This window comes from Triturus cristatus, chromosome 8 (assembly GCF_964204655.1).
Source record: "Triturus cristatus chromosome 8, aTriCri1.1, whole genome shotgun sequence".
Lineage (NCBI taxonomy): Eukaryota > Metazoa > Chordata > Amphibia > Caudata > Salamandridae > Triturus > Triturus cristatus.
The window spans coordinates 1,451,111,492-1,451,135,871 of NC_140591.1; the positions used below are offsets into that span (position 1 = coordinate 1,451,111,492).

Sequence of the window (24,380 nt, forward strand, 5' to 3'; positions counted from 1 at the left end):
GAGGATCACAATTACAACATTGGCCGCTGAGAGGAAGCACACCTTCAGAATTTATGTTGTGTGCTGGAGAGTGTGTAGCATAAACCTAGCTAGACCGCAAGAGAGCGCTACACAAGGGCAGCATCGGCATGATTTATAACCCCTGTATGAAGCGCCATCTGTGGGGACAAAAGCACTATGGAAGTGGGGGCGCAGCAATGGCAGTTTATTGTTCCTGAGGACTGACACAGAGGCTCAATTTCCAGGAGGGGGTCTGGGCGCGTGGAGCAGGGAGGGATGCTGCGAGACTTTGCCTCCCCTCATTATTTGGCTCAGCTGCTGCAGGAAGTGTGTGGGGCTAAAAGAGCAACAAACCCGAACACGAAGAACAACAAACCCGATGCAGCAGCAGAGCGGGTGGTGCAAGTAGCTGAGTCGGATTCCTGTCCCTGACGTCTGTGCAAACGTACCCCCCTCTTCATCCCCTTCACCTCTTTGAAATATGAGGGGCTTTAAGGAGCAGCGACGCTGAGCTGGAGGAGGAATGCACATCTACGAGCTGCGCCGTGCTAAACAAACAAAGGCGCAGCCGCAATAGTTTAAGATACAGCTGGGCATGCCTGCGCTGCAATTAAAGAAAAACAGAAAGAGTTCTCCGAAATGCCACAAAAACTATTTAAGCTCGACGCTGAGTTGGAGGAGAAATGGACATCTGAGAGCGCGCCATGCTTAACAAACAAAGGCACGGCCTCCATAGTTTAAGATACAGCTGGGCATGCCTGCGCTGCAATGAAAAAACTAGCGTGCGCGCCTCGCGCTGCAAGTAAAAACTAAAAACAAAAGGAGGCACATCTGGCGAGTGGTGTGCAATGTGCGCACACCATGACGAGAGAGGAAAGGCAGATGGCGCCTCTGCTCGTCATTGTGCGCGTAACCGCACGCTCTATGCCACCCAAAAACCTGTGGTTGGGCTTTTTAAAGCCCACTCACTGATGGTCTCGCCAGAGCAGCGCATGCGCTGGCTCAGGCGAGACCTAAAAAGGAACATTACACATTTTGCAAAGTTCATGATTGCGTGCATAAGACTGAAAACGAAACTGAGGAGGAATGAAACAGAAGTGCAAATGAACAATTCAAGTGTTGCGATATTTAACAGGTTTTCTGATAACCCTTTCCTTTTTGATCTTTCGCAGTAGTTTTTGGGATCCGTCCAGTCTTCTCCACAACCGACACCCTTTATTTCCCTTAAATTCTAAGCATGCTGTTCACTTAGACAAGTTTTTTCAAGTTCCACCTTTCATGTCCATTTACTTTGACCATGTGTTCAATCACAGCTTCAACATGGACTGGTGCCCTAAATGTTGACAACCCCTTCTGAACGTGTAGAGGCTGTTTGGAATGTACCCACCCGCCAACTAAAACTTTTGTTTTACAAACTTTAACACTATTCTTCATGTTATACCCATATTTCAATTTAAGTTGATGTGTCTTTTACTTTGATTCGAATCAATACATCCATCACATGTTCATGTTCTGTTTGTCTTTAAATATGCAGGACTCATCTTGAATGCAGGGATGCACCCTCTCATAACCTGGAGTTACCAGTGGCACTATTGTGATTTGTATGTTGTGACCACAACAGCTTCACATATGTCAACCTTGTTTTTTTATTATTGCTCACTGGACACACTCAACCAGCATATGATTCATTTTTTCCACCAAGCCAATAGCTTGGGTGATAAAGTGTGATTCGTCGTTGGGTGCTGCTACGTTTGTTCCAAAACTCTCATCTCCTTGGATAAAACTGAACCCCATTGTCTGGCACAGGCATTGATAATTTCCCATCTCGATTACGCTAATGCCCTCTATCTTGGTATCTCAGCAGGCCTGTGTCATAAACTTCAGACAGTCCAAAATGCTGCCGCCCGGCTTGTAGAGAGACTTCCTGCTAGACACCATGTCTCTCCACTTTTACGCAAACTGCACTGGCTACCCATTGCTAAAAGAAGTGTCTTCAAAGCAATGACGCTGGCCTTCCGAGCCTCTCAAGGGTCTGGATCGGCACACCTGAAAAACATCTTGCGACCGTATGCCCATTCAAGGACATTGCGCTCCAACTCCCTATTCTTCTTGCACACCCCACGATTTAAACGAGTTCGTGCAGGTGGAAAAACCTTTGAGGTCTGTGCCTCTCAGAATTGGAACAAGCTCCCGCTAGCTCTACGTACCAGCCAATCAGAATCAGCATTTCGTAAACTGCTGAAGACATATCTTTTCTCCTCCTAGACAGGTCCTCCATTTCTGGCTCTCCTTTCCCAGAGTTCTCAGCGCCGGGACGCCCCGTTGGGGCAGCTGTGCGCTTTATAAAATACACAAACAACAAACAAACAGGTTCCTTAGGAAAACCCTCTGTCAGAAATCAGGGCCAATTAAATCAATAGCCAATTTTGACCATGTTCCATCCAGTAGTTCTATAGGTTAAAACAGAGGAGATTCAGTTTTCAGGCATTTGTTACTACTAGATCGCATAGGCGGTCTCCCGCGCTCTGCCCTCGCATCCGGCATTTCAGGCGATCCTTTTACACCGGCAGGTAGATCTTTTGAACCTGCACGCGTGTCACTGCTTTTGCCAGCTTTTTTAATTGATTCCTAATTTTATTTCGCCATAGCTTGGCTCTCGATCCTGTCCGCGCTCATGCTGTAACCTGCGCAGTTGCGCCTGCATTTTGGCGGGGTGTGAATAGTGAGTCTTACCTGCACTATAATAATTGGAAACTCACCCGCATTTGTGGGATTTAGTGAGTAGGGCTACCTGGGAGGCTTACATCGCGGCGTTAGCCGCCATCTTGGGTGAGTGGTTGGGAAAATGGGCCAGTGACTAGGCGCCATCTTGGTCGGCGGGCTAGACGATCGCATAGGCGGTCTCCCGCGCTCCACGGTGATAAATAGTAATGGAGGGCCCAGCGCAGCGGGCGCGCCGTAGGTGTGCCAGAGGTAAGCCCGTTTGCGCCCATTGCGCACAGGACGCGCTGGCAGCTGGAACTGCTGCCCCGTCTCCCTTATGCCCTTAACCTACACGAAAGAAGATCTTCTTGTCCTGAAACCTGATGTTTCGGTAGAACACCAGCCCTCTACTATTGTTAAAAGCCACAATTCCTTGGCCTGTGGTCTGCTAAATGTGAGATCCTTGTGCAGGCATCACACAGAGATAGCGCTACTCATAGAACAACATGAGTTAGACGCTTTATTCATGACGGAAACATGGACAAGGACAGATAGTGGAGTAGAATTGGGGCAAGCCTGCCCCCCAGGATATAAGATTAGACATAATCCTCGTGTTGGGGCTAGAGGAGGAGGCGTAGGGTTGATTTATAGGGAATCGCTGGAATTTTCCCAGCTAGAAATTAAGAGAATCACGGAGTACGAACTGATGGGCTTTTCTCTGAAGGGACAGGGGGGGTGCTATTCACTGGTCTCCTGTGTTATAGACCCCCGGCTGGCGTTACGTTTGCCGTGTCCGACCTTACTGACTTGATCTACGATCTATCAAACTCCCATGCCAGACTGATGGTATTGGGGGACTTTAATCTGTGGCCAGATGGGCCAACAGACTCAGCCTTCACATACCTTACCCAGGCATGTGGTAACATTAATCTGGAGCAGTTGGTTCTTTCTAAGACTCACCAGAGGGGACATGTTTTGGACTTGATCTTTGCTGACTCTAGTCAGGTGAGGGTTGGAAACATCCTACCGCAATGCTGGACGGATCACGCCCTAGTTCTTTTCTCCGCAGCTCTCCCGGTAGGCTACTCTAAGAACAGTAGCACGGGAACTGCTAAGACTGGGAGACAATGGTCACGGCTCTTGAGAGGCGCAACCCTACCAAATCTGCTCTCTGAAGCTTTTCAGCTGGGAGACAATGCGGATGAAAGTTATAATTCCCTTATCCAGCGAATTATGGCCTCTCTGGACAATCTGGCCCCGCATAAAAAACGCGAGACAGAACAAAAACTGCCATGCCATGGTTTTCGACGGAGCTCCTCCAACTTAAACATCAGTGTAAACGTGCAGAGCGGAGATGGAGAAAATACTATCTGGCATCGGATAAAGTCCTTTTTAAGCAGGAGCTGGCAGCTTAAAAGTCACAGATTAAGTGTGCAAAAGCGAGGTTCCTAGAGGAGACTTTATTGTCAGCCTCAAATAAAGCTCAGGCTTTGTTTAAAATCGTCAACGAGTTGTCACGACCAGCCTGTGCTACTACAGCTATCCCAGCCTCCGTTACTATGCGACTCGCTGGCCAAGGCCTTCGAAGATAAGATCGCGACCATCTTGAGTAACTTGAGTCCCATGACACCAGGGGCTGCTCTCTCATCTACATCAGAGATGGAGGCGGGGAAAGCAAGGTTGGATAGTTTTCCTCTTCCCTCCTTTACAGAATTTGGTGCTTTAGCGGATAGTGTGTCTTCAGGCTCCCCCCTTGATGTACTTCCGCACAAACTCTGGAAAGTGTTTAGGGAAGAGCTGTTCCCTCCTCTCCACGCAATCTGCTGCCAGTCTCTTGGTTCCGCCCAGGTCCCGGACAGCTGGAAGCTTGCGGTAGTTTCTCCGCTGCTGAAGAAAGAATCACTGGACCCCTTATGCCCCGCTAATTACAGACCCATTTCATTACTCCCTTTCCCGATTAAGATCTTGGAGAAACTGGTCACGAAACACCTGTCCAGTTTTTTGGAAGTCAATGACTGTCTGGATGCGGCGCAGTTTGGGTTCAGGCCAGCGCATGGAACCGAATCAGCTTTGGTGACTGTTTTGAGTGACCTTCGTTCGCGTGCCGACTATGGACGAGCAGCCTTTTTAGTGCTGCTTGACAAGTCGGCAGCGTTCGATACGGTCAGTCATGCCATCTTGACCAGGAGATTGGAGGAGGCTGGTGTGATGGGTCTGGCCCGGGATTGGCTTGTCTCATACCTGGCCAATAGACATCAGGTGGTTGCCCTGCCTCCCTTCAAGTCTACCATCAGAAGGGTTGGTCAGGGCGTACCCCAGGGATCGGCCATTAGCCCCATTCTTTTTAATCTCTACCTCCGCCCCATGGTCAAGCTAATTAAATCTTTTGGCATTGCAGTCACCAACTATGCTGATGACACCCAACTCATCTTCTCTTTTGAGGGGGAGAATGTGGTGTCACAGGAGACCTTTCACCATTGTATGGTCACCACGGCAACATGGCTGAGTAACAACTCGCTGCAATTCAACAGCTCCAAGACGGAGGTGTTGCATTGCTCAGCGGACCGTGTCCCGCGCCCTCTACCGCAAGACTTCTGGCCCCCCTCCTTTCAGGGCACGGTAGCAGCGGTAGACTCGGTCCGAAACCTGGGTGTGACAATGGAACCTAATCTTCAACTGGATGGTTTCATTGATAAAACAGTGTCTACCTGCATGGGGCTGATGCGTACCCTGCGGAAGATTCTCCCTTTGCTTCCCGCCCATGCCAGACCAGAAGTAGTGCGCAGTATCATCTTAAGCAGACTCGATTACTGCAATGCTCTGCTTCTGGGGGCACCTGTCACTGCATTAGGCAAACTACAACGGGTACAGAACTTCGCTGCCAAATTAGCACTTTCCCGCCGACGTCTTGACTCGTCATCCGCAGCACTTAAAGACTTGCACTGGCTGCCCATTTCTCAGCAGGTTGAGTTTAAAGCTTTATGCTTGGTCTTCCGGGCCCTTCATGGCTTGGGACCGTTGCCCTTACAGGAGATATTCTCTTGGTACATCCCTACTAGATCTCTCCGCTCTGCCTCAGCCTACTTGGTAGTTGTCCCCAAGATCCGAAGAAAGCGGATGGGTGGCCGTTCCTTTGGCTTTACGTCATCCAAGTTGTGGAATGATTTGCCACTGCCGCTCAGATGCTTAGGAGACCTTCTCTCCTTTAAAAAAGAACTAAAAACTCACCTGTTCCCTAGGATAGTGTAGTATGCTGATATAGTATTGACTGTGTTTCAGGATCTGTTAGATCACAGCGCCAGGATGCCCGTTGGGTGACAGGAGCGCTTAATAAGTGTGTTATACATACATACATACAGTCGCGGCAACGAATGTGTCACCCTCTCATTAACATTCTGCCATTCTCAAGAGACAACTTGATAGCTACTTTAAAATAAGGTTCTATGTTTCTATGTAATTACGTTTCTTTTGGCCACCCTTCCATAATATATTTTTGGACTATATTTAAATCTTCATCTTGTGACAACCACTCTAACCATTCTTGTTCAGCAACTAATTTTTCACCAATCACATCAATTACAGCAACTAGACATTCTTTGTCAGTTTACAACTATCATTTTACGCTGCCCATATGATGATGTAAGATGTGTTTCTGTGGATGCTAACAGTGGTCTAAAACTATTCTATTGAAAATATAGCATCTACTCATTCATGAAATTCATAGCTAAGAGGCACGGTTCAGTGGGCTAAACGCACAAAGCAATTTTTGCAAATGAGCTTCGTTTAGCTCCACAAATAGTTACAAAAAATTACAAGTGTAAACCGCTTTTTGGAATTTACAAAAGTGTTTACGCTGGCCAAACGTTAAAATCACCCAAAGATTTTTGAGAAAGTAAATTCATGTCCTGCGGTGAGGAGCAAGTGTTCTAGTCGGTGCTTAATTTGAGCCGGTGGTTGCAAGAGAAGTCGACAGGCACTCTTTTTTGTGGACCAGCACCTATATTTCCACTATAGACTTTGACCCAGGGTAAGAGAGTGAAAATCCCACAAGGGAGAAGAAGGAGGAACAAAAAGACGGAATACTCACGACAAAGGGAGAAAGCAGGATCCTGCAAGAGTGAGATAAAGAGACAGGCCGGTAGGTGGATTAACAGGCGTAAGGTGGAATCAAGACTACCAAAACTTGGTATTCTGTACGCCGGCATTCAGCATCGCTGGCCGTGGGCATCTGAGTAAAACTGTGGGTCCCAGGCCATTCATCCTTTTAAAAATTAAGTACTGGTATCAGTGCTAAAATATCCTGAAAGTTTGGTCAACACACAAACTTGCACATTTGTGAGCATTCACAAATATCTATCCAAGCCATTTCCCAATGCGTAGTTGTGCCCTTGGTAAAATTGAATATGCGGTAAGGCCTTTGCACAATCACTAGTGCAAGGTTTCCCAGAATGGACAATTAAACTTGTGAATGCCTAACAGGAGTTAATAAAGAACACACCTCTTCAGTTGTAGATTTACTCATTTGGAGGATGACACAACAAAATAAAACAATGCATGACAACACTAGAACCGACATTTCGGGAGCATTAGGCGCTCCAGGGCTTGCATTCCATTCCATCGCAGAGTGGGACCAACCGTATGTAAAAATCAGCATTAGGCCCGCCTCAACTGGAGCCTTCAACCCAAACTGCGGCATTTAGGAAACTTGGCAGAATCAAGAGAGGAGGAAAAATAAATAACATCTAGATTCACCAATCAATGATCCTTCCTGGAAATTGTTGCCTCAGTCGCTGGCCCTCGAGGTTTCATTAGATTGTATGTAAAATACCAACAGCAGCTTAAATAATCGACAAACAAAGGCACAGCTAACGCTGCGGGTGGGGGGATTTCTGATCAACAGGAGGAAGGCTGCGGCTGTGTTTGTAGCCGGTGTAATTGATTGTGCGTGTAACAGGGTGATATGTTCACTGACCTTATCAAAATGCGAAGGCTGTTGCTTTATGAAGTTGTAATTAAAGGACACGCAGAGTCTCGCCCCGCACCACTTCTGTGTTCTTTCCTTTTTACACAGCCACATGCACAAGTCCTGGTTGCACCGCTCGTGTGTGTCCTGCACAGACTGGAGTGCTGCATAGGAGGGGGAGCTAGAATTTGTGCGGCCATCTTTCTTATACTCACAAGTTTCACAGAGGCTCGTTGGCAAGAACCCATTCTACACGCATACCTTGCTTCCTGTTGGTGCTCTATTGAAGTGTGAGGCACACGATGTAAATTCTGGCCACTGCCTTGTTCTGTAGATTGAATTTTTGTATGGTATTCCTTCCACATTGAATAATCAGTATGTTGTTCTTGATATGCTTAGGATTGTCATTTTAAATATTGTTATTTCTTCTTGCACTTACTCTTGTGTTTTTTTTCTCTGGTTTCTCTTTTTCTTTACAGATTGGGTCTCACGGATGCCTATCAGTGGTAAGTCCCTGAGGCGCTTTTTATTACAGCTTTTACTTCTGCCTGTTAATCAATGTTTGCATTGTGGGTCCAGTTCTCCCTGGGGCTGTCAAAGGTTTTTGTTCCTATTTTGGCCTCTATGGAAATCACTTGTTTTTAATGAACGAGGCCGTTTCTTTCTCTTTTTGGTCGGCAGCAGCATTAGAGGTCATGGCAGAGTTTAGAGGTCATGACATACCCAGCTGCCATTAATAATACAATGATTGAGCCCTGTCTGTGTTGGCCCCAAAGGGCGTGTGGTATTGTCCAAGAGTGAATGGTCCATCTACAGCCATCATCCGTGCTTTCTCTTCTTGTCCTTGCTTTGGAGTGGGGGTCTGCAGTCCAAGGGCATAGTCAAGTGTGTTTTGAAAAGATGTTAAACAAGCAGTGGCAATGCCAGTAGATCTTGCTTGTGAATAAAAGTGTTTTTTGTGTCATTCATCGGTGTAGGCATTCAGTAAGTCATCACAGATGCACTCTGTCACTCATCTTAGAACTCATGCATCCATTTATCCATCGACTCATTCTTGCATTCACCCTCTGACACAACATCAGTAAAACACACACACGCACAACAATTTATGTAAGATATATGTTTTTAAATGCAAGTACAAAAAAAAACTGCTGCCTTCTCCCAAGGCGGCGAGAGGTCGGGTAGGTTCAAGCACCTGCACAAACCGACGCAACTATTGTGACGGCATAACCCTAAGCCGAACCTTATTGGACAATACGCTCACAATGAATAGATAGGATCATTCTACAATTCCAATAAGTGGCACTACGAAATTTCATTTGGCCACTATACCATGCTAGCACTCACTTCACTCCCTTCCCGGTCCTGAAGAAGCGCAAAGGATCTCCTCCTGAGACCACGACACTGCACGAAACATGTCGACCCTACCCCCGTCCAAAACAGTCTCCACACTTGTCTAGCTACTGAGGGCCATTATAAACCTCGAGCAGCACACAACCTTCTGTTTTTTTAATGATGACAGAGGAACTTTTTCTATTCAACTGTACTACCCTGACTCCCCTCTAGCCATCTTTTAAAAAATTTGCACTTTACACCACTTTACATTCAGACCCGCACACACGACTAGATCACTCAAAAGATCTCCGACAAAGTTACCCTTCGGGGGACCCCTATGGTATTGCAGCACCGCCTGATGAGGAGCACCACCCCATGATGAAGCATGACATCCTTCGGGGTATGTGAGGGCATCAAGTAAAGGACACACTGTCCCCTACCACTGTCTTTAAAGAACTGCACTCCCCTATCTCTTTTCCTTACTCCTTCGTAGGAACTGTGACTCCCCTCAGTGACGGCCTTCTAAATATGGGCAGGCGTATATTTGCAACTAAACATAGCAGAGGTGTTCGGTTTGCAGAGGTATTGTTAGACCCGTCAGCCTTATGGTGGTCTTCCCCCCAACATTTTGCCTTCACCCTCCTATGTTGCTTATTTAAATTTTGTCGGCTTTAGGACTCTGCACTTTACCACTGCTAGCCAGTGCTAAAGTGCTCAAGCTATCTCCCTAAAACATAGTAGAATTTGCTTACAGCGGATCGGCATATTTAATTTCCTTATAAGTCCCTGGTAAAGTGGTATACCATACACCCAGGGCCTGTAAATTAAATGCTACTAGTGGAGTGGAGTGGTGTTTCTTGTAGTGGAGTGTCGTAGAATGGAGTTTCAAGTAGTGGAGTGTCATGTCGTGGAGTGTCATGTAGTGCAGTTTCATGTAGTGGAATTTCATGTAGTGGAGTGTCGTAGACTGGAGTGTTGTGAAGGGAGTAGAGTGTAAAGTCGAATGGTATAGAATGTCAGCATGGGGTGGCATAGAGCAGAGCAAAGTGGTGTAGAGTGGAGTAAAGTAACATGGAGTGGCATAGAGGAGTTGCGTAGAGTGTCGTAGAGTAGAGTGGCGTGGAGTAGCATAGAGAGGAGAAGTGTAGTAGTGTGGCATGGCATAGAGTGGAGTGTTGTAGAGTGAAGTAGCATGCAATGCAGTGGAGCGGCGTGTCGTAGAGCTGCGTGTCATAGAGTGGAGCTGCGTGTCATAGAGTGGAGTGGCATGTCGTAAAGTGATGTGTCGTAGAGTGGAGGGGCATGGGGTGTCGAGTCATAGAGTGGAGTTGCACAAAATGCAATGGTGTAGAGTAGATTGTTTCAGAGCGGAGTGGCGTGGAGTGGTGCAGGTTAGAGTGCAGCGGTGCAGAGTAGATTAGAGTGGATTGACATAGAGTGCAGTGGCGTAGAGTGGAGTAATGCAGAGTAGAGTGGCATAGAGTGTGGTGGCTAACAGTACATTGGCATAGAGTGCAGTGGTTCAGAGTAAAGTGAAGTGGTGCAGAGTGGAGTGTCTTAGAGTGCAGTGACACAGAGTAGGGTGGCGTGGAGAAGAGTGGAATGGTGTAGAGTGTCGTAGAGTGAATGACATAGAGAGGAGTAGAGTGGAGTGGCGGAGACTGGACTAGTGGAGTAGAGTTTCGTAGAATAGAGTGGAGGGACGTAGAATGGCGTGGAGTGGAGTCCGGTAGAGTGGAGTATGATAATGTGGTGTGAAGTCGTTTTTCATAGAATAGAGTGGAGTAAAGTGCCATGGAGTGGCATGGAGGGCATTGTGTAGAGCGAAGTAGAGTGGCATAGATTTTTGTAGACTGGAGTGGCGTGGAGGAACATAAAGTAGAGCCACCTAGTTTGGAGGGTCATAAAGTGTCAGAGTGGAGTGGCAAAGAGTGGAATAGAGCGTCATAGGGTGGAGTGCCGTAGAGTGGAGTGGGTTGTTGTAGAGAAGATGCAATGGAGGGGCATGTCGTAGAGTAGAGTAGCATCTCATAGAGTAGAGTGAAGTGGCGTTGAGTGGAGTGGTGCAGCATAGGGTGCAGTGGCGTAGAGTGGAGTGCAGTGGTACAGAGTAGAGTAGTGCAGAGCGCATTGGCATAGAGTGCAGTGATGTGGAGTGGAGTAGAGTGTTGTAGAGCATAGTGGCATAGAGTGCAGTTGTGCAGAGTAGATTGGCGTAGGTTTTGAGTAAAGTGGTGTAGAGTGCATTAGCGTAGAGAGCAGTTAAATAGAATGCAGTCATTTAGCGTAGAGTGGAGTAGAGTAGTGCAGAGTACAGTGGCAACAAAGTGGAGTGGCGCAGCATTGACTGCAGTGTCGTAGAATGGAGTGCCATAGAGTGCAGTGGCGTAGAGTAGACTGTTTTATAGTAGAGTGAAGTGGCGTGGCATGGAGTGGTGCAGGATAGAGTGATGTGGCATAAAGTATAGTGATGCAGTGTAGATTAGAGTGGAGTGGTACAGAGTAGAGTGCATTGGTGTAGAGTGCAATGTTGTACAGTGGGGTGGAGTAAAGTGGAGGGGCCTAGACTGGAGTGGTGTAGAGTGCAGTGGTGTAGAGTGGAGTAGAGAGTAGATTGTTTCTGAGTAGAGTGAAGTGGCGTAGAGTGCAGTGGTGCAGAGTAGGGTGTCGTAGAGTGTAGTTGTGTACAGTAGAGTGGCATAGAGTGGAGTGGTGCAGAGTAGAGTACAGTGGCGTAGAATACAGTGGTGCAGAGTAGAATAGTGTACAGTGACGTAGGGTGACGTGGCATAGAGTGTAGCAGAGTAGATTGCCTTAGAGTGCATCGGTCTTGAGTAAAGTGGTGTTGATCCAGTGCCAATCAGGGATCGATAATCAATAACAATACACAGGCCCATACAACACTTACTCAATACACATCCGTTGAAATGACGATGGGTGAGTGTCGGCGTGTGGGTATTGCGGGCCGGAAAGTCAGACGAGGAGGCCAGATATAGTGGGCTATAGTGTTGTTTTATTGAACAGAAGTTCTGTTTACACGGGTGGAGGGTTTAGAGGTAGCTGTGGAAGAATCCCTCGTCGCGGTCGTCGGGGTCGGGTCGTCGGGGTCAGTACTTCAGGGACGTCTCCGTTCTTGGTTGCAACCGGCGACAGTAGACAGGGCGGGTGCTCCTCGGAGGACCGGAAGAGAAAGAAAGAGGAGCCGTTAGTCCTGCTGGGACTCAGATGAAGACGCTGGCCCCGTTACCAAAAGGTGAAGAGGAGAAAGCAGACTGTGTGGGAAAAGGGGTAAGAAGGGGAAAGGCAAGGGGTTGGTACAGGAAGAGTGCTCAGAAAGGTTCGTGAGACCAAGCTATGTACACGGTGTAGGGTGCTGTACACAATTTACAAGGTGGCGGGACGGGATGGTGAAGAGAGAGACGTTATATACAAGGGAAGATTACGTATGTACATAGAGTACTTTAACAGACTGAGGGTATGGTGGGAGGTACTCACGCGCTCCGCCGTAACTCTCCTCCGAGTTACGGCCGCTCTTCAGCTTCCTCCGTGGGACTCCACCAGTCTTCCGACCACTCCTCGAGTTCTCCGCTTCCGTCTTCGTTCTCCCCGTTATCGCCAGCCGAGAGTTCCTGCCACGATCTTTCGACGACTCCAGTCTCTTCGGATCCGCCTTTTCTGTGGGCGTCTGGTTGTAGGTAGGCGGGACTTCCGGGGCACCGGGCGACTCCTTCCGCTCCGTCGTCACTCCTGATTGGACCCTGAAAGAGAGAGAGGGGTGGGGACTCCGTTGTCACGGACGCTTTGGAGATCCTTCGGATTTGTGAGTCCTGGAAGGGATAGCTCTGGAAAGGAGGTAGTCCGGGTGGTGGGCGTGAGGGATTGGGGACCGGGGGAAAGGATCCGTCACAGTGAGTTTCAAAACTAATGAACACTCAAAATCAGTTGTTCATTATACAGACTTGTATCTTACACTCTAAATACATAACTGAGTCTGCATATCAACTTCTTTCCTCTGGTCGATGGACCTAAAGTTGAGAAGTTTATGGTAATAATAATAACTAACTAACTATCTATCCTTTTAACCAAATAACCACAAACTCGATGTAATGTTTATAATGTTTATCACCAAATAATGCAGTAAATAAGAGCTCAACATGTACAGATTCACAAGGCAAACAATGCAGTAATCACAGAGGGAGAGAGAGAAATATTTATCAAATGCAAACAGTGTCAAACTCCTATCAAATGAATAAAATGTTTATGAAGGAGTGAATAGGCGTAGAGACAAATGTTTCAGAGATAAAAGACATTTGCAAATAATTATGCAAAGTACGGAATCATTAGTTAATACTAACCTAAGGAAATAGTGAAATACCACCCCCTCGCCACGGAGGTAGTAGGAGGTCCCCCGAGATAGATTCAGGGAACAAATATTAACAGGATACTGGTTGCAGGACAGGAACAGGAAACAGGTAGGCCTCAGCAAACTGACAGACAGCGACGATCTCCCTCTAGGCTCTCCCAAAGCTTCCTCAAACACACCCCCTAAGGCACCTCAATTATTTCCTAAAACCTACATGTCCAACCCACAATAGTTGAAACATTTACAAAAACTCGATCTCTCATTGGCTGATTCGGAGGGGTGTTCTATCACACCACCATAGTCACGATCATATTTTCTTAACGCTCTTTGTCTTTCATAAATTACACTACATTATTCACGTCTGATGACTTCATATTTCCTTTGGTAAATAACATGTTACAAATTACTACACATTCATTGTTCATTGCTGTTGTTTTCTGCACAAGAAGTTTGTGCAATTCTCTTGCTTCTCATGACCATCCTTTCGTTACTTGGCAGTCAAACAAAATGCCTCTTGAAGGTTTCCAGCCTCAGCCACCGCCACTTTTCTCTCAGAGCTTGATTTTCGGTTTATTAAATGATTTTTCTTTTTTAACCCACTACAGACATGCAGAAATGTAGGCCCATGCGTTTCTCTACAATGAATGGAACACAGACATTACTAATTTCACGAAATGTATTTTCTCTCCGTTTACCACCCACCATTGCACTATCCCATGTTAAATCCCTAGCAAGAGCATTAATGTGCAAAAGCGGCATTATTTTTATTTTATTTTAGAAGCAGAACACAAATGCGGCCTAGTCTGGCATGCATTAGTCTCATATTATTTCACGCATGCGCAAAGCATTTTCTCGTGTTCTTGTATTTTTGCACGTTAGTTTCACAGCACTCTAATAATAAATGTTACTGAGGAATCAATCCGAGCATTTTTTGTTTTCTCAAAACCCTCCTCCATCAGTGTAGAGTGCATTGTCGTAGATTGCAGTGGCGTACAATGCAGTGGTTTAGAGTAGTGTGGCTTAGAGTGGAGGGGCACAGCGTAGATTGCAGTGCCGTAGAGTGGAGTGGTGTAGAGTGCAGTGGTGTAGAGTAGAGTGCATTGGCATAGAGTAGAATAGAGAGGCGTAGAGTGGTGCAGAGTAGAGTGTAGTGATGCAGAGTGGATTATGCATGGTGTGGTAGTGCACTGACATTACAGATAACACATTTGAATTGAAATGAGTTGAAATGAGTCAATTGAAATGACCATTACATTGGCACAGATCTTTTACTGATAAAAGTATACATCGCACAAAGGATAATGTGTGGAAATGTCATCACCCAGTGTGTTGATTTTTTGGGATCATATTCAAATATTTGTTTCCATCACACTTCAGAATTGCTAAACAATGTGCTCATTTGTGCATTCCTAATTCTGAAATATCTGGACAGTCCATTTACAAACATTCAAATGTTGTTGTGCGCTAGAAACAAATATCGTATAACCTTCCTCCAGCACACCCCTGCTAGCCATCATGACTGTCACATAAATCCTCTCACTTTGAAGTCAGGGAAAGAAAAGCAAACACCAAGCTCCCTTGGAAGTCAGAGTCTGGTATTTGAACTCTGTCTTTGAATGCATAGCAAATGTGACAAAATGAGATCAATATTTAAAGGCCTGTTTACAAAATCCGAGCACTGGTAGTAGAATACAGTAAATAGGGTATGTTCCACAGGAGGGACAAACTGAAGCTAGACAGCCTAAAACAAATAAAGACAGAAAATAGAAAGCAAGCAAATGTGAGTTACAAACCACAAAGTCAATGGTAGGCAAGGAGTAGAATGCATTCCCAGGGAAGCTTACCTAATGTCTCCAAGATGTCTGTAGCAAACCAGACAGCTGCGCTGTCTGGTAGACTTCAGCCTAAAAATGGGACCCTGAGACCTGCTCTCCAGTTCATTTTCTGTACATGCGGAAGGACTCTCAGAGGACTGCCTGTTGCTGTGACCTGCTGTGTACTTCAGAAGGCTTCTATGCTGCACCTGGAAGGACTGCTCTGCTGCCTAAAGCCTGCTTAAACCCTCATATGCCTGCTGTGCTGCTTGAACCCTGTTTCATCACGTGAACTCCGGTCTACTGGAGTGACTCTAAGGGCTAGTTGGTTTGTCTCCTGATCAGAGCCTCAGAGACAGAACCCGCACCTGGCCCTAGCCTGAGTGAGTCCTATCCCCACAAGTGTGCCCCTCTAGTCCTGGACCCTTGGTGGTGGTGCTAAAGGTGCCCAGATAACCAAAATCTAAAACTTGAGACTTAAATATATTTTGGCTAAAAACTGCTCTGAGAACTGAGAGAAGACCATGACCAACCTGCTCATCCATCTGCCCAAGGTGCTTCACCGGTCGGCCTGACTTCGCGGCAACTCCCACTGCATTCTTCTCCAGAGCAGCAAATCCTGTTCAGCATTCCTCCGCTAAAAGGGTATCAGGCCTTGTAGAACTCTCGTCGGCCACAGTCTCGTCCCACTGGAGATTTTCAACTTCCAGAAAAGTGTCTAAGTCTGAATGAAGAAATCTTCACCACGGCTTCGTCCAGCAGCTCCAGCGGAACTTTCCTTTCTCAGATCATTTTCTTCAAATGTTCTTCTAAGTCCGAATGTAAACGCCAACTGAGCCCAATCCACCTCTTGTATCCAACCCGCACTCCTTAGCGGTCAGCCAAATCTTTCGACTTTTACCCTGTCTTGCGCAACCAGATGTCCACAGTCGGGCCTTTGATCTTTTAGGCACTCGTTTTTATCTTAAAATTTCAAAATTCATAACTCCAGTTCTACTGATTGGAGTTTTGTTGTTTTGGCATCAAATACTTAATTACAATGTACTCTATTTTTAGGTCGAGCATTCAAGACCTCTTCTATATACTTCAGTATATATTTATTATATACTTATACATGTATGTACTTTCTGGGCTCTGGAGATCATCCCTAGGACTTGTCTGCTTCCGCTTAGGGACTTTTTTTTCTGTTCAACTGCCTCTATTAACTGTCTTGATAGAAAACGACCAGCAGAGGTCAGTATAATACCAGAATTGTTTTCTGCCGAGGGACTATCTTTTTCGTATTTTTCTGGCAACTGCCTCTATTTAACTTTCTTGATAGAAAACGACCAGCAGAGGTCAGTAAAATACCAGAATCACTTTAGCATTCTCTAGATTCCAGTCCATAGAAATGGTCTTCCACGAGCACCCGTAGACAATGTTTTTTTCAAATCTTGTATTTTCAGTGATATGACCACCGAAGGCCCTGATTTTATATTAAAAACAGAGCTTTGGACTATACCATTTCCCGCTGAAAGGCAATATTTCTCTCCATGTGTTCCCATACCTGGTGTGGCACGCAGTTTGTGGCTTACTTTCCCTCCATGTTAAAGAACAGTAGATGTTTCAGCATCCAGGTTAATGTGCTGCATAGCTAAATACATATAAGGTCCCAAAGGCGAGACCGATTGCATCGCAAATGCTTCTTATTAATTGGTGTGGGATTTTTCTTGTATTGTGTTTTCTGCATGAATACTTTACACATTGGCTCTGAGTTAATCCTGGCTGCTTTTGTTGCAAACTGCCACCGGATTAAGCTCAGGTCAATTTAGCAACGTTTTGGGTTCACCTAGATGGGTGTTGTCGCTGTTGTTTGAGCAGGGTTAACACCCCCCTCAACCAACCACCCAATTTCCCACAGATATTATACATAGCCAATTGTTTTAAAGTTTCAGCATGGTCGGCACGTTTTAAACCAACATGTTGGCCATCTTGGAATGGTAAAACAGTGATACCCTTTGGACAACAACATTCCTTAATGGTCACCTGGCTTAGAGGAAATGGCCACATGGAGTACATTATTTATTGATATTTTTAATGCAATATATATTGGAAGACAGCTAAGCTTGTCAGGCCTTCTGAACAGATTCTAGCAAGAATTATTACCGTGGAAATCTTCAACCCCTTGGATATGTCAGAAGGAGTAACCAAGACCAAAGTCCTCCCCTACATAGGTAAGCTGTGAGATTTCATGTTACAAAATACCTACCTGTAGGTTTCAATACAGAGTAATAACAATCCACTCATTGAATGGCTTCTGACTTTGACTTATTGCTTTTGATATTGAGTTATTTTATGTCTGAGGCAATTGGAAAACAAACCAAACAGAAGTGAGAAATCACCAGCCGGGGCCTATGCCTAATCACACCGGGTATGAAAATAACCAGGTTTTAAGATGTTTCCTGAAGTTAGAAAGGTTAGGCTGGGCTCTGAGCTGGTAAGTCATTCCATTAATTGAGTAGTAATGTGGAAGCTTTTCATAATCAAGGTCAGGCTTACTACTTTTGTCATTACTTTCCAATATAAATAATCAGGCTTATAACCTTTATCATTGGCTTGTCCCCATAACCAAATCATACCTACTGTGTTGGTCATAAGCTTTCTGTCAAGGCATCAGGTATACTGTAATAAAATTAAAAATCTGTAAAAAACAAAATCCAGTTGTCAAAACTATATAAAACCCCTACTGATGGAGCCTAATGAGGATGGCCATAGCACAAATCTTCCATCTCCATAGTTTGGTCAGGTGTTTCAGCAAAACCCTTGCCTACTATGATTATGTCTGCAAGATTCCATGTTATAAAATATTAGGCTTGCTGGAAATTTAAATTGCGGCAACATAATTCTTGTAATTTCCGAAATTTCATGTTGTGCTTGTTATGTAATATTTCCCAAAGTTACACCACTTCGTGTAGCATGTAGCTATGGCAAAGTTTGTTCCTGTGATATAATTTTGCTACAAAGTGAACAACCAGAATGCAAGCAGCAGTTATGTTTATTGTGATTTTTTTTTTTGCCGCCGCAATATGCATCCTCGTGTCAGTCAGTCAAAAGCATCCTCATATCAAAAATTGAGGTGATAACACATTTTCTACTAAAATATAGTGTTAAATGACAGCTTTGCATCATATGTAGTTACGCATCATTTTCTCATAATTTTGCATAATTACATGAAAGCAAATTAGACCAATTTTCCACTCCTCTATACAAAATACCTACTTACAGACTGTAGCCTTTAACACACGCCTTTCGCGATAATTAGGTCAGGCCTACTTGCTTTGTCATAACTTTTCATTAGAAACATACAGGCACAGCATGAAACCTGACGGCAAGATGGCGGCCGATGCTTCGGTCGAGTGAGCTGGGTTGAAACTCTCCCTGCCGCTGGTGTTCTCCCACTGATACTGCTACAGAGAGGACTGACATTTGGCAGGACGATGCGGATTTTTTCGATTACCAGTGTTTAGGAGGTGATACTGTTCGTAGCTCCTTGGTGATGATCTGGCTCGCAGCTGCATCCCTGCTGATTCCGACACACAGAAGCAACTGGCGTCTCTGAGCTGTCGGTGCTTTCCGCCTCTCCGCTCAACGTTTTTTCACTGCTTCTGTCTCCGTGGATTTTGGCAATCTTCAGGAGACCTGTGGAGAGATGCCACCTAAACCGATCGTCAAGGCGTCTGCCAGGAGTAGTAAGCTTCGTAATGCTCAGTCGGCAACTAGTATTAACATTTCTGGAAATCCCGGGGGCTCCCGAAGACGCAGAAATCTCCCTCTGGAAGCGGCCTAACAGACTCTACGAAGACATCGGCCGGTAAGACCCCCGCTGCTTCTGCAAACGTAGCTAAGAATACCGCCCCCCTGTTTGTAAAACGCTCTCTGAAGAGCTCGGCGCAAAGTGTATCTAAAACTGCCAGTACTGGGCCCGCCCTTGAGGTGTCCTCAGACCCTCCCCTGATTGGCAATCAACTGAATCAACTGAATCATTCTCTCGGCCAAGAGTGTGGGGGGGTACAAACCCCCAAGGACATTGCAGCTTCTGAGCTAACGGCGGATTGTCAACCTGCAGGATGCATTATGGGATCCGTAGTCCCCTCTATCCCTACTATCCTTTCCTCCCTGGCCGGTAGGGCTATAGAGGCGCCAGATGATATCCTTGAGGTCGAGCCCCTGACGGGGGCTATTGGGGGAGGTCCAGTGGTTAATGACACTGGAAGAGCTGAGCCCAATCATGATAACGACGCGCTGGATAACTTTTTTTCTCTCTCAGATGCATCATCGACCACGGATGACGATGACGCTACTAGCAGAAACTGGGCTGAGTATGAGGCTGGATCTGCGAGCCAGGGCGAGATCGATGATTGCTTGATGGGTGGTTATATGAACTCGGCTCTACTTGATGGTACAGTCCGGAAAATCAAATCATCAAGCAGACAGGAATTACCTATAAGCTCCGCACCAGTCAACAACACCTCTGACCTTCTGGTGGAGAATCTGGCCTGGGACTATTCGTTGTCAACCACACACCCACTGGCAATCGGCAATGACGGGATGGAGGGGATCTCAGCCACCGCCAACTCTTCAGATCCTATAAAACCGATCACCTTGGAAATGATTTATGACACAATGCTTTCACACAGGGCTGAGTCTAGACTTGAGAATGTCAGAATGCAGGGTGCTTGCCGCAAGTTGCAAAACGCAATTAGACGCATAAGCAAGACATGCTCTGAAATCGGCACCAGAGTAGGGGAGACAGAATCTCGCATATCTATCCTGGAGGACGAAGTAGCAACACAGAGAGGAGTAGTTAACGAGCTAAGGACCTAAAAAGATGATGTCTCCTGGAAACTCCCGTGCCATTTTGATCTCTATAAATAATTTTCTTGCACGAGAAGCCGTCTATGATCTTGCTAGACCTAACCAGAAGAGATCTGCCGAAGGGGCCAATTTTTTTGTTAGGCCTGACTTTTGCCATGAGACAGTTGTCCGGAGGTGGCAGCTCCGCCAACTAATACCTCTCTTTCAAGCTAAGGGGGGTCAAGCTTTTCTTCTTAATCCCGCAAAGTTAAAAATTGTGTATCAGGGCCAGAATAAGTTTTTTTTTTTCTGAAGTTCAGGCCAAAGACATTCACTTAAGGCTGGCTCTTGAAAGTAGGAATGGCACAAGCTGGACATACAAATAGGTTCTCTCTGTAGGCTATCTCTCTTTTTTTGTATGCTATGCTGATTTTTTTGGGGGGCACCGCAGGGAGCGTCACCAGCTTCCCATCACAGGGACCTAGGTCCCATTGCCACAGGAAAGGGAGGGTGTGATGGGGTGGGGGCCCGAAGGGGGGCCGCGTGGGGTGGGGGTGGTCGAAGGGGGAGGGTCCAGGGGGGGTATATGAACAAAAAATTTGTTCCACAGTACACCTTTAGATTTTTATTCTTTTTCTGTTTTTGTTTATCAGGTTTATTTATGAAAAGGCTTAAATGTATTGGTGACTTATTACACGTTGGATTATGGCTAATACGAGGATTAGAATAGGTACATATAATGTCTGTGGCCTCAATAACTATGATAAGCGCAAGAAGATTCAGGCTGAATTAAAAATTATTAATCCTGATATCTGTATGCAGGAGACGCATATCTCTTGGTCTTACAGGCAGAAATTAGCTGATCTGGGATATACTACACTTGCTACCTCCAAACAATCTGATACGACGCGAGGGGTGGCTATTTTAGCACGACCCTCTCTAGTCCTTTCAGGGCGCTCTTTGGTAGATATTCATGGCCGATGGGCAATCCTCGAATGTTTAGTGGGGGAGACAAGATTTACCCTTTGTACTATATACGGCTCCAATTTAGACGAACCGGACATTTTTTATTACCTAAATGGGGAACTTGCTCTTTGGCCCACTCCATTAATACTCTGCGGAGATTTGAATATTGATTTATCTGGTGATTGGGCTCGTATGTCTATAAGGGTCGTAAACCCAAAGTTTTTCAAGCTCTTCACAATTTAATGGACGATCATGGGTTAGCGGATGTCTGGAATATGATTCATCCGCAAGATCCTGGGTATACTTTTTTTTCTCCACCTCATAGTAAACTATTTCGCTTAGACTATTTTTTTGTACCTGTTGCTTGGGCTCCTAGCACTCAAATTCAAATCTTCTCGAGATTATTGTCTGACCATGCCCCCTTAGTCATTTCCCTTCATAATGTTACTATCTCTAGAGGTGTTAAGCCCTTTTCCTTTGACAGGAAATTGTTACATGATCCTCTTTTTTTGGGTCATATGAAAAAATGGGTTCAGAATTTTTTTTCTGTGTAATCGTGGCTCTGCCTCCCCCGCGGGTGTTTGGGATGCCTTTAAGGCCTGTTTTCGGGGTGAGGTTCTCAGTTATGGATTATTTGTTCAAAAGTCACTTAGACAAAAAACGCTAGAGCTTTTTTCTCATCTACGGAACGCTGAATTGGACCTCGCTACCCAGCTACGGCAGCAGTGGATCCTAAGGAAAGCCTAGCAAAGCTTGCCCAGTGCAAAGCTAATATTAACCTTGTATGGGCCCAGGAGATCGCACTTAAACATCATCTTTACCGGAGACAGCTCTATGAATTTGGTGAATCCTCAGGGAGATTTTTAGCCCAAAGAATACGTGCTAAAAGTCAGGCTTCAAAGATTAATGCTATCTATGATGCTCAAGGTACACTAGTTCATGATCCCCAGACTATTATGAAGGTGCTTCACCACTTTTATTCTGAGTTATATAGCCAACCGAATATTGGTGACCTTCCTCTGGATCTGGGGTTACCTGCATTGACTTGGGAACAGCTGGATCCAGTAGATGTAGAGAAAATGGATATGCCGTTAGCTCTTGAGGAAATTGATCAGGCATTGCTTAAAATGCCTTCGGGTAAGGCTGCTGGGCCAGATACTCTCCCTATGGAGGTTTATAAGGTATTTTTCCATGAACTGCGAGAGGATATGTTTAATACTTTTGAGGCGGCTAGACAGGGATCCCCTCCTCCATCTTGGGACGAAGTGCACATCGTTATATTTCCTAAAAAAGGGAAGCCTCCTGATCAGCCGGGATCCTATCGTCCCATCTCTCTGGTTAATTGCGACGGTAAATTGTATGCCAAACTCCTTGCCAATCGAATGGCCCCGCTTGTCGCTGGATTGGTTTCATTGCAGCAGCATGGGTTTGTTCCTGGTCGTGGGGAAAAGTTGACCATGTTAGCCGGGTTGTTGCTCTTCTCGACGTCGCGCAGGTCGAGTCCATTTCTCTGGGTCTCGTCCTGCTCGACGCCGAGAAGGCTTTTGACAGGTTTGCATGGAGTTTTCTCTGGGAGATAATGGTGCGTATGGGGTTTGGGGGTGGTTTCATCCGCGCTCTTCAGGTCTTCTATCAGGCTCCTACTGCGAAGATATGTTCAATGGGAATTAAATCGGATTTGGTTCAGATCTGCAGGGGGACCCGTCAGGGTTGTCCCTGCTCTCCTCTTCTTTTTGCGTTGTATATTAATCCCTTTGTGAAAATGTTGGAATTAAACACCCAGATCCCCCCTTTTGTTGTTCAGAATTTGCCCTATATTGTTTTTGCTTATGCTGACGATATCACTGTGGTTACCTCCAACCTTGATACTGCCTTGCCGGTCATCAAACAGCTTGCCGACTCCTTTGGTAGATATTCTGGTTACAAGTTGAATACTGCCAAGACTCAATGCCTCTGTACGAATCCAGCCACAGTATTCGATCCTAGGGTAGTGGAGGAAGTAGTGTACCTTGGCATCAAGATTAGATCTAATTTGGATGACATGATTTCAGTTAACTGGAATGATATCTTGGATAAAACTAAGTCTACCTTAGATTCTTGGCAGAGTCTCCATCTTACTTGTGGGCAGATCCAACCTGCTAAAAATGGTTATTTTACCAAGAGCACTTTATTTCTTTCGTGCTGTCCCCTTATTAGTCAAAAAACCTCAGATTCGGCAGCTTCAGTCAGTATGCGAAAAGTACCTGTGGGCTCCTGGAAAGATTCGAAGAGCCTCCCGTCTGATGACGCTACCATTTGCTCGTGGTGGATGGGCTGTCCCTGATTTTGCGTTATATCAAATGTCATGTCTTTTGAAGATGCGCATCCTTCTTACAGGGGAAGAAGTTGGTAACCCTGCAGAAGCCCCTACTATCTACCAGATGGCTCTTGGTTGTTTTGCTAAGAATTGTTTGCAAATTGAAGTTGAAGGCAGTTATTACAAACGCACACGTTTTAAAATTATTGCCTCAGCTTTTTCTGTTTGGGAAAGCCTCAAAAAGATGTTTCAGATTCCCAAATACACAGTTTATACTCCTCTTGCTGCTCCTCATTTGTTACCTCCATTTTTTTGGGACTCAATAGTGCGCCAATGGCACACTAAAGGGATTACTCGGTTAGGGGCTTTTGTTTCCACAGAGGGTGTCTGTTTTTCTTTTGATGAACTTAAAAAGAAATTTGATTTAGTCAACATCCAATTTTTTAAATTCCTTCAGATTCGGGATTTCTTGCAGAAACACACCTCTCACCTTGTTTCCATTCGTATTATAGATGCTATAAGATCTCAATTACGAATAGGTTCCATTTACCACATATTATTGGATTCTAGATTAGATGACCTCGATAAAACAAATGCGAAGTGGAGGACTTGGCTCTCATCTCCTTCTATCCATATCGAAGATTCTATTAGTATTGCTCATAAGATTTTTTTATTCGGCTTCGTTAAAAGCCCAGCACTTTAAAACTGTATTTAATTTATATCACACTCCTGCGGTTATCGTGAAATGGGGCAACGCCTTACAAGTTTCAAAATCTGGGGAATGTTTTCGTTGTCAAGAAGGCAATGCCGATATAGTACATATTTTCTTTTTCTGCCCCTCTTTACGTCCTCTTTTTAACCAAATTGAAAGTTTTGTGTTGCACATCTTAGGTAAACCTATCTCTGTTTCCTCAAGTTTGATTTTATTAGGGATCGATGTGGTTTTATCTGTGGGACAACCTCCTCTTGTAAATTTCGATATTTTTTGTTTATTATTGCTGCTGTAACGCGACTTTCTATTGCTACTGCTTGGTTACAACCTGAGGCCCCGAGTTTTGATCTATGGCGGGCCAAATTATTTAATCTTTATAATCTAGAAATTAGTAT

At 45.4% G+C, this 24,380-nt stretch overlaps 1 protein-coding gene across 1 annotated transcript in view; it reads left to right on the forward strand.

Moving 5' to 3' along the window:
- NARS2 (asparaginyl-tRNA synthetase 2, mitochondrial) overlaps positions 1-24,380 on the forward strand; it is a 491,158-nt gene that overhangs the window by 428,719 nt on the left and 38,059 nt on the right. Inside the window, exon 13 of the mRNA XM_085623239.1 lies at positions 8,146-8,172. Within this exon, the coding sequence (XP_085479365.1) occupies positions 8,146-8,172 (27 nt within the window). The remainder of the gene's footprint in view (positions 1-8,145; positions 8,173-24,380) is intronic.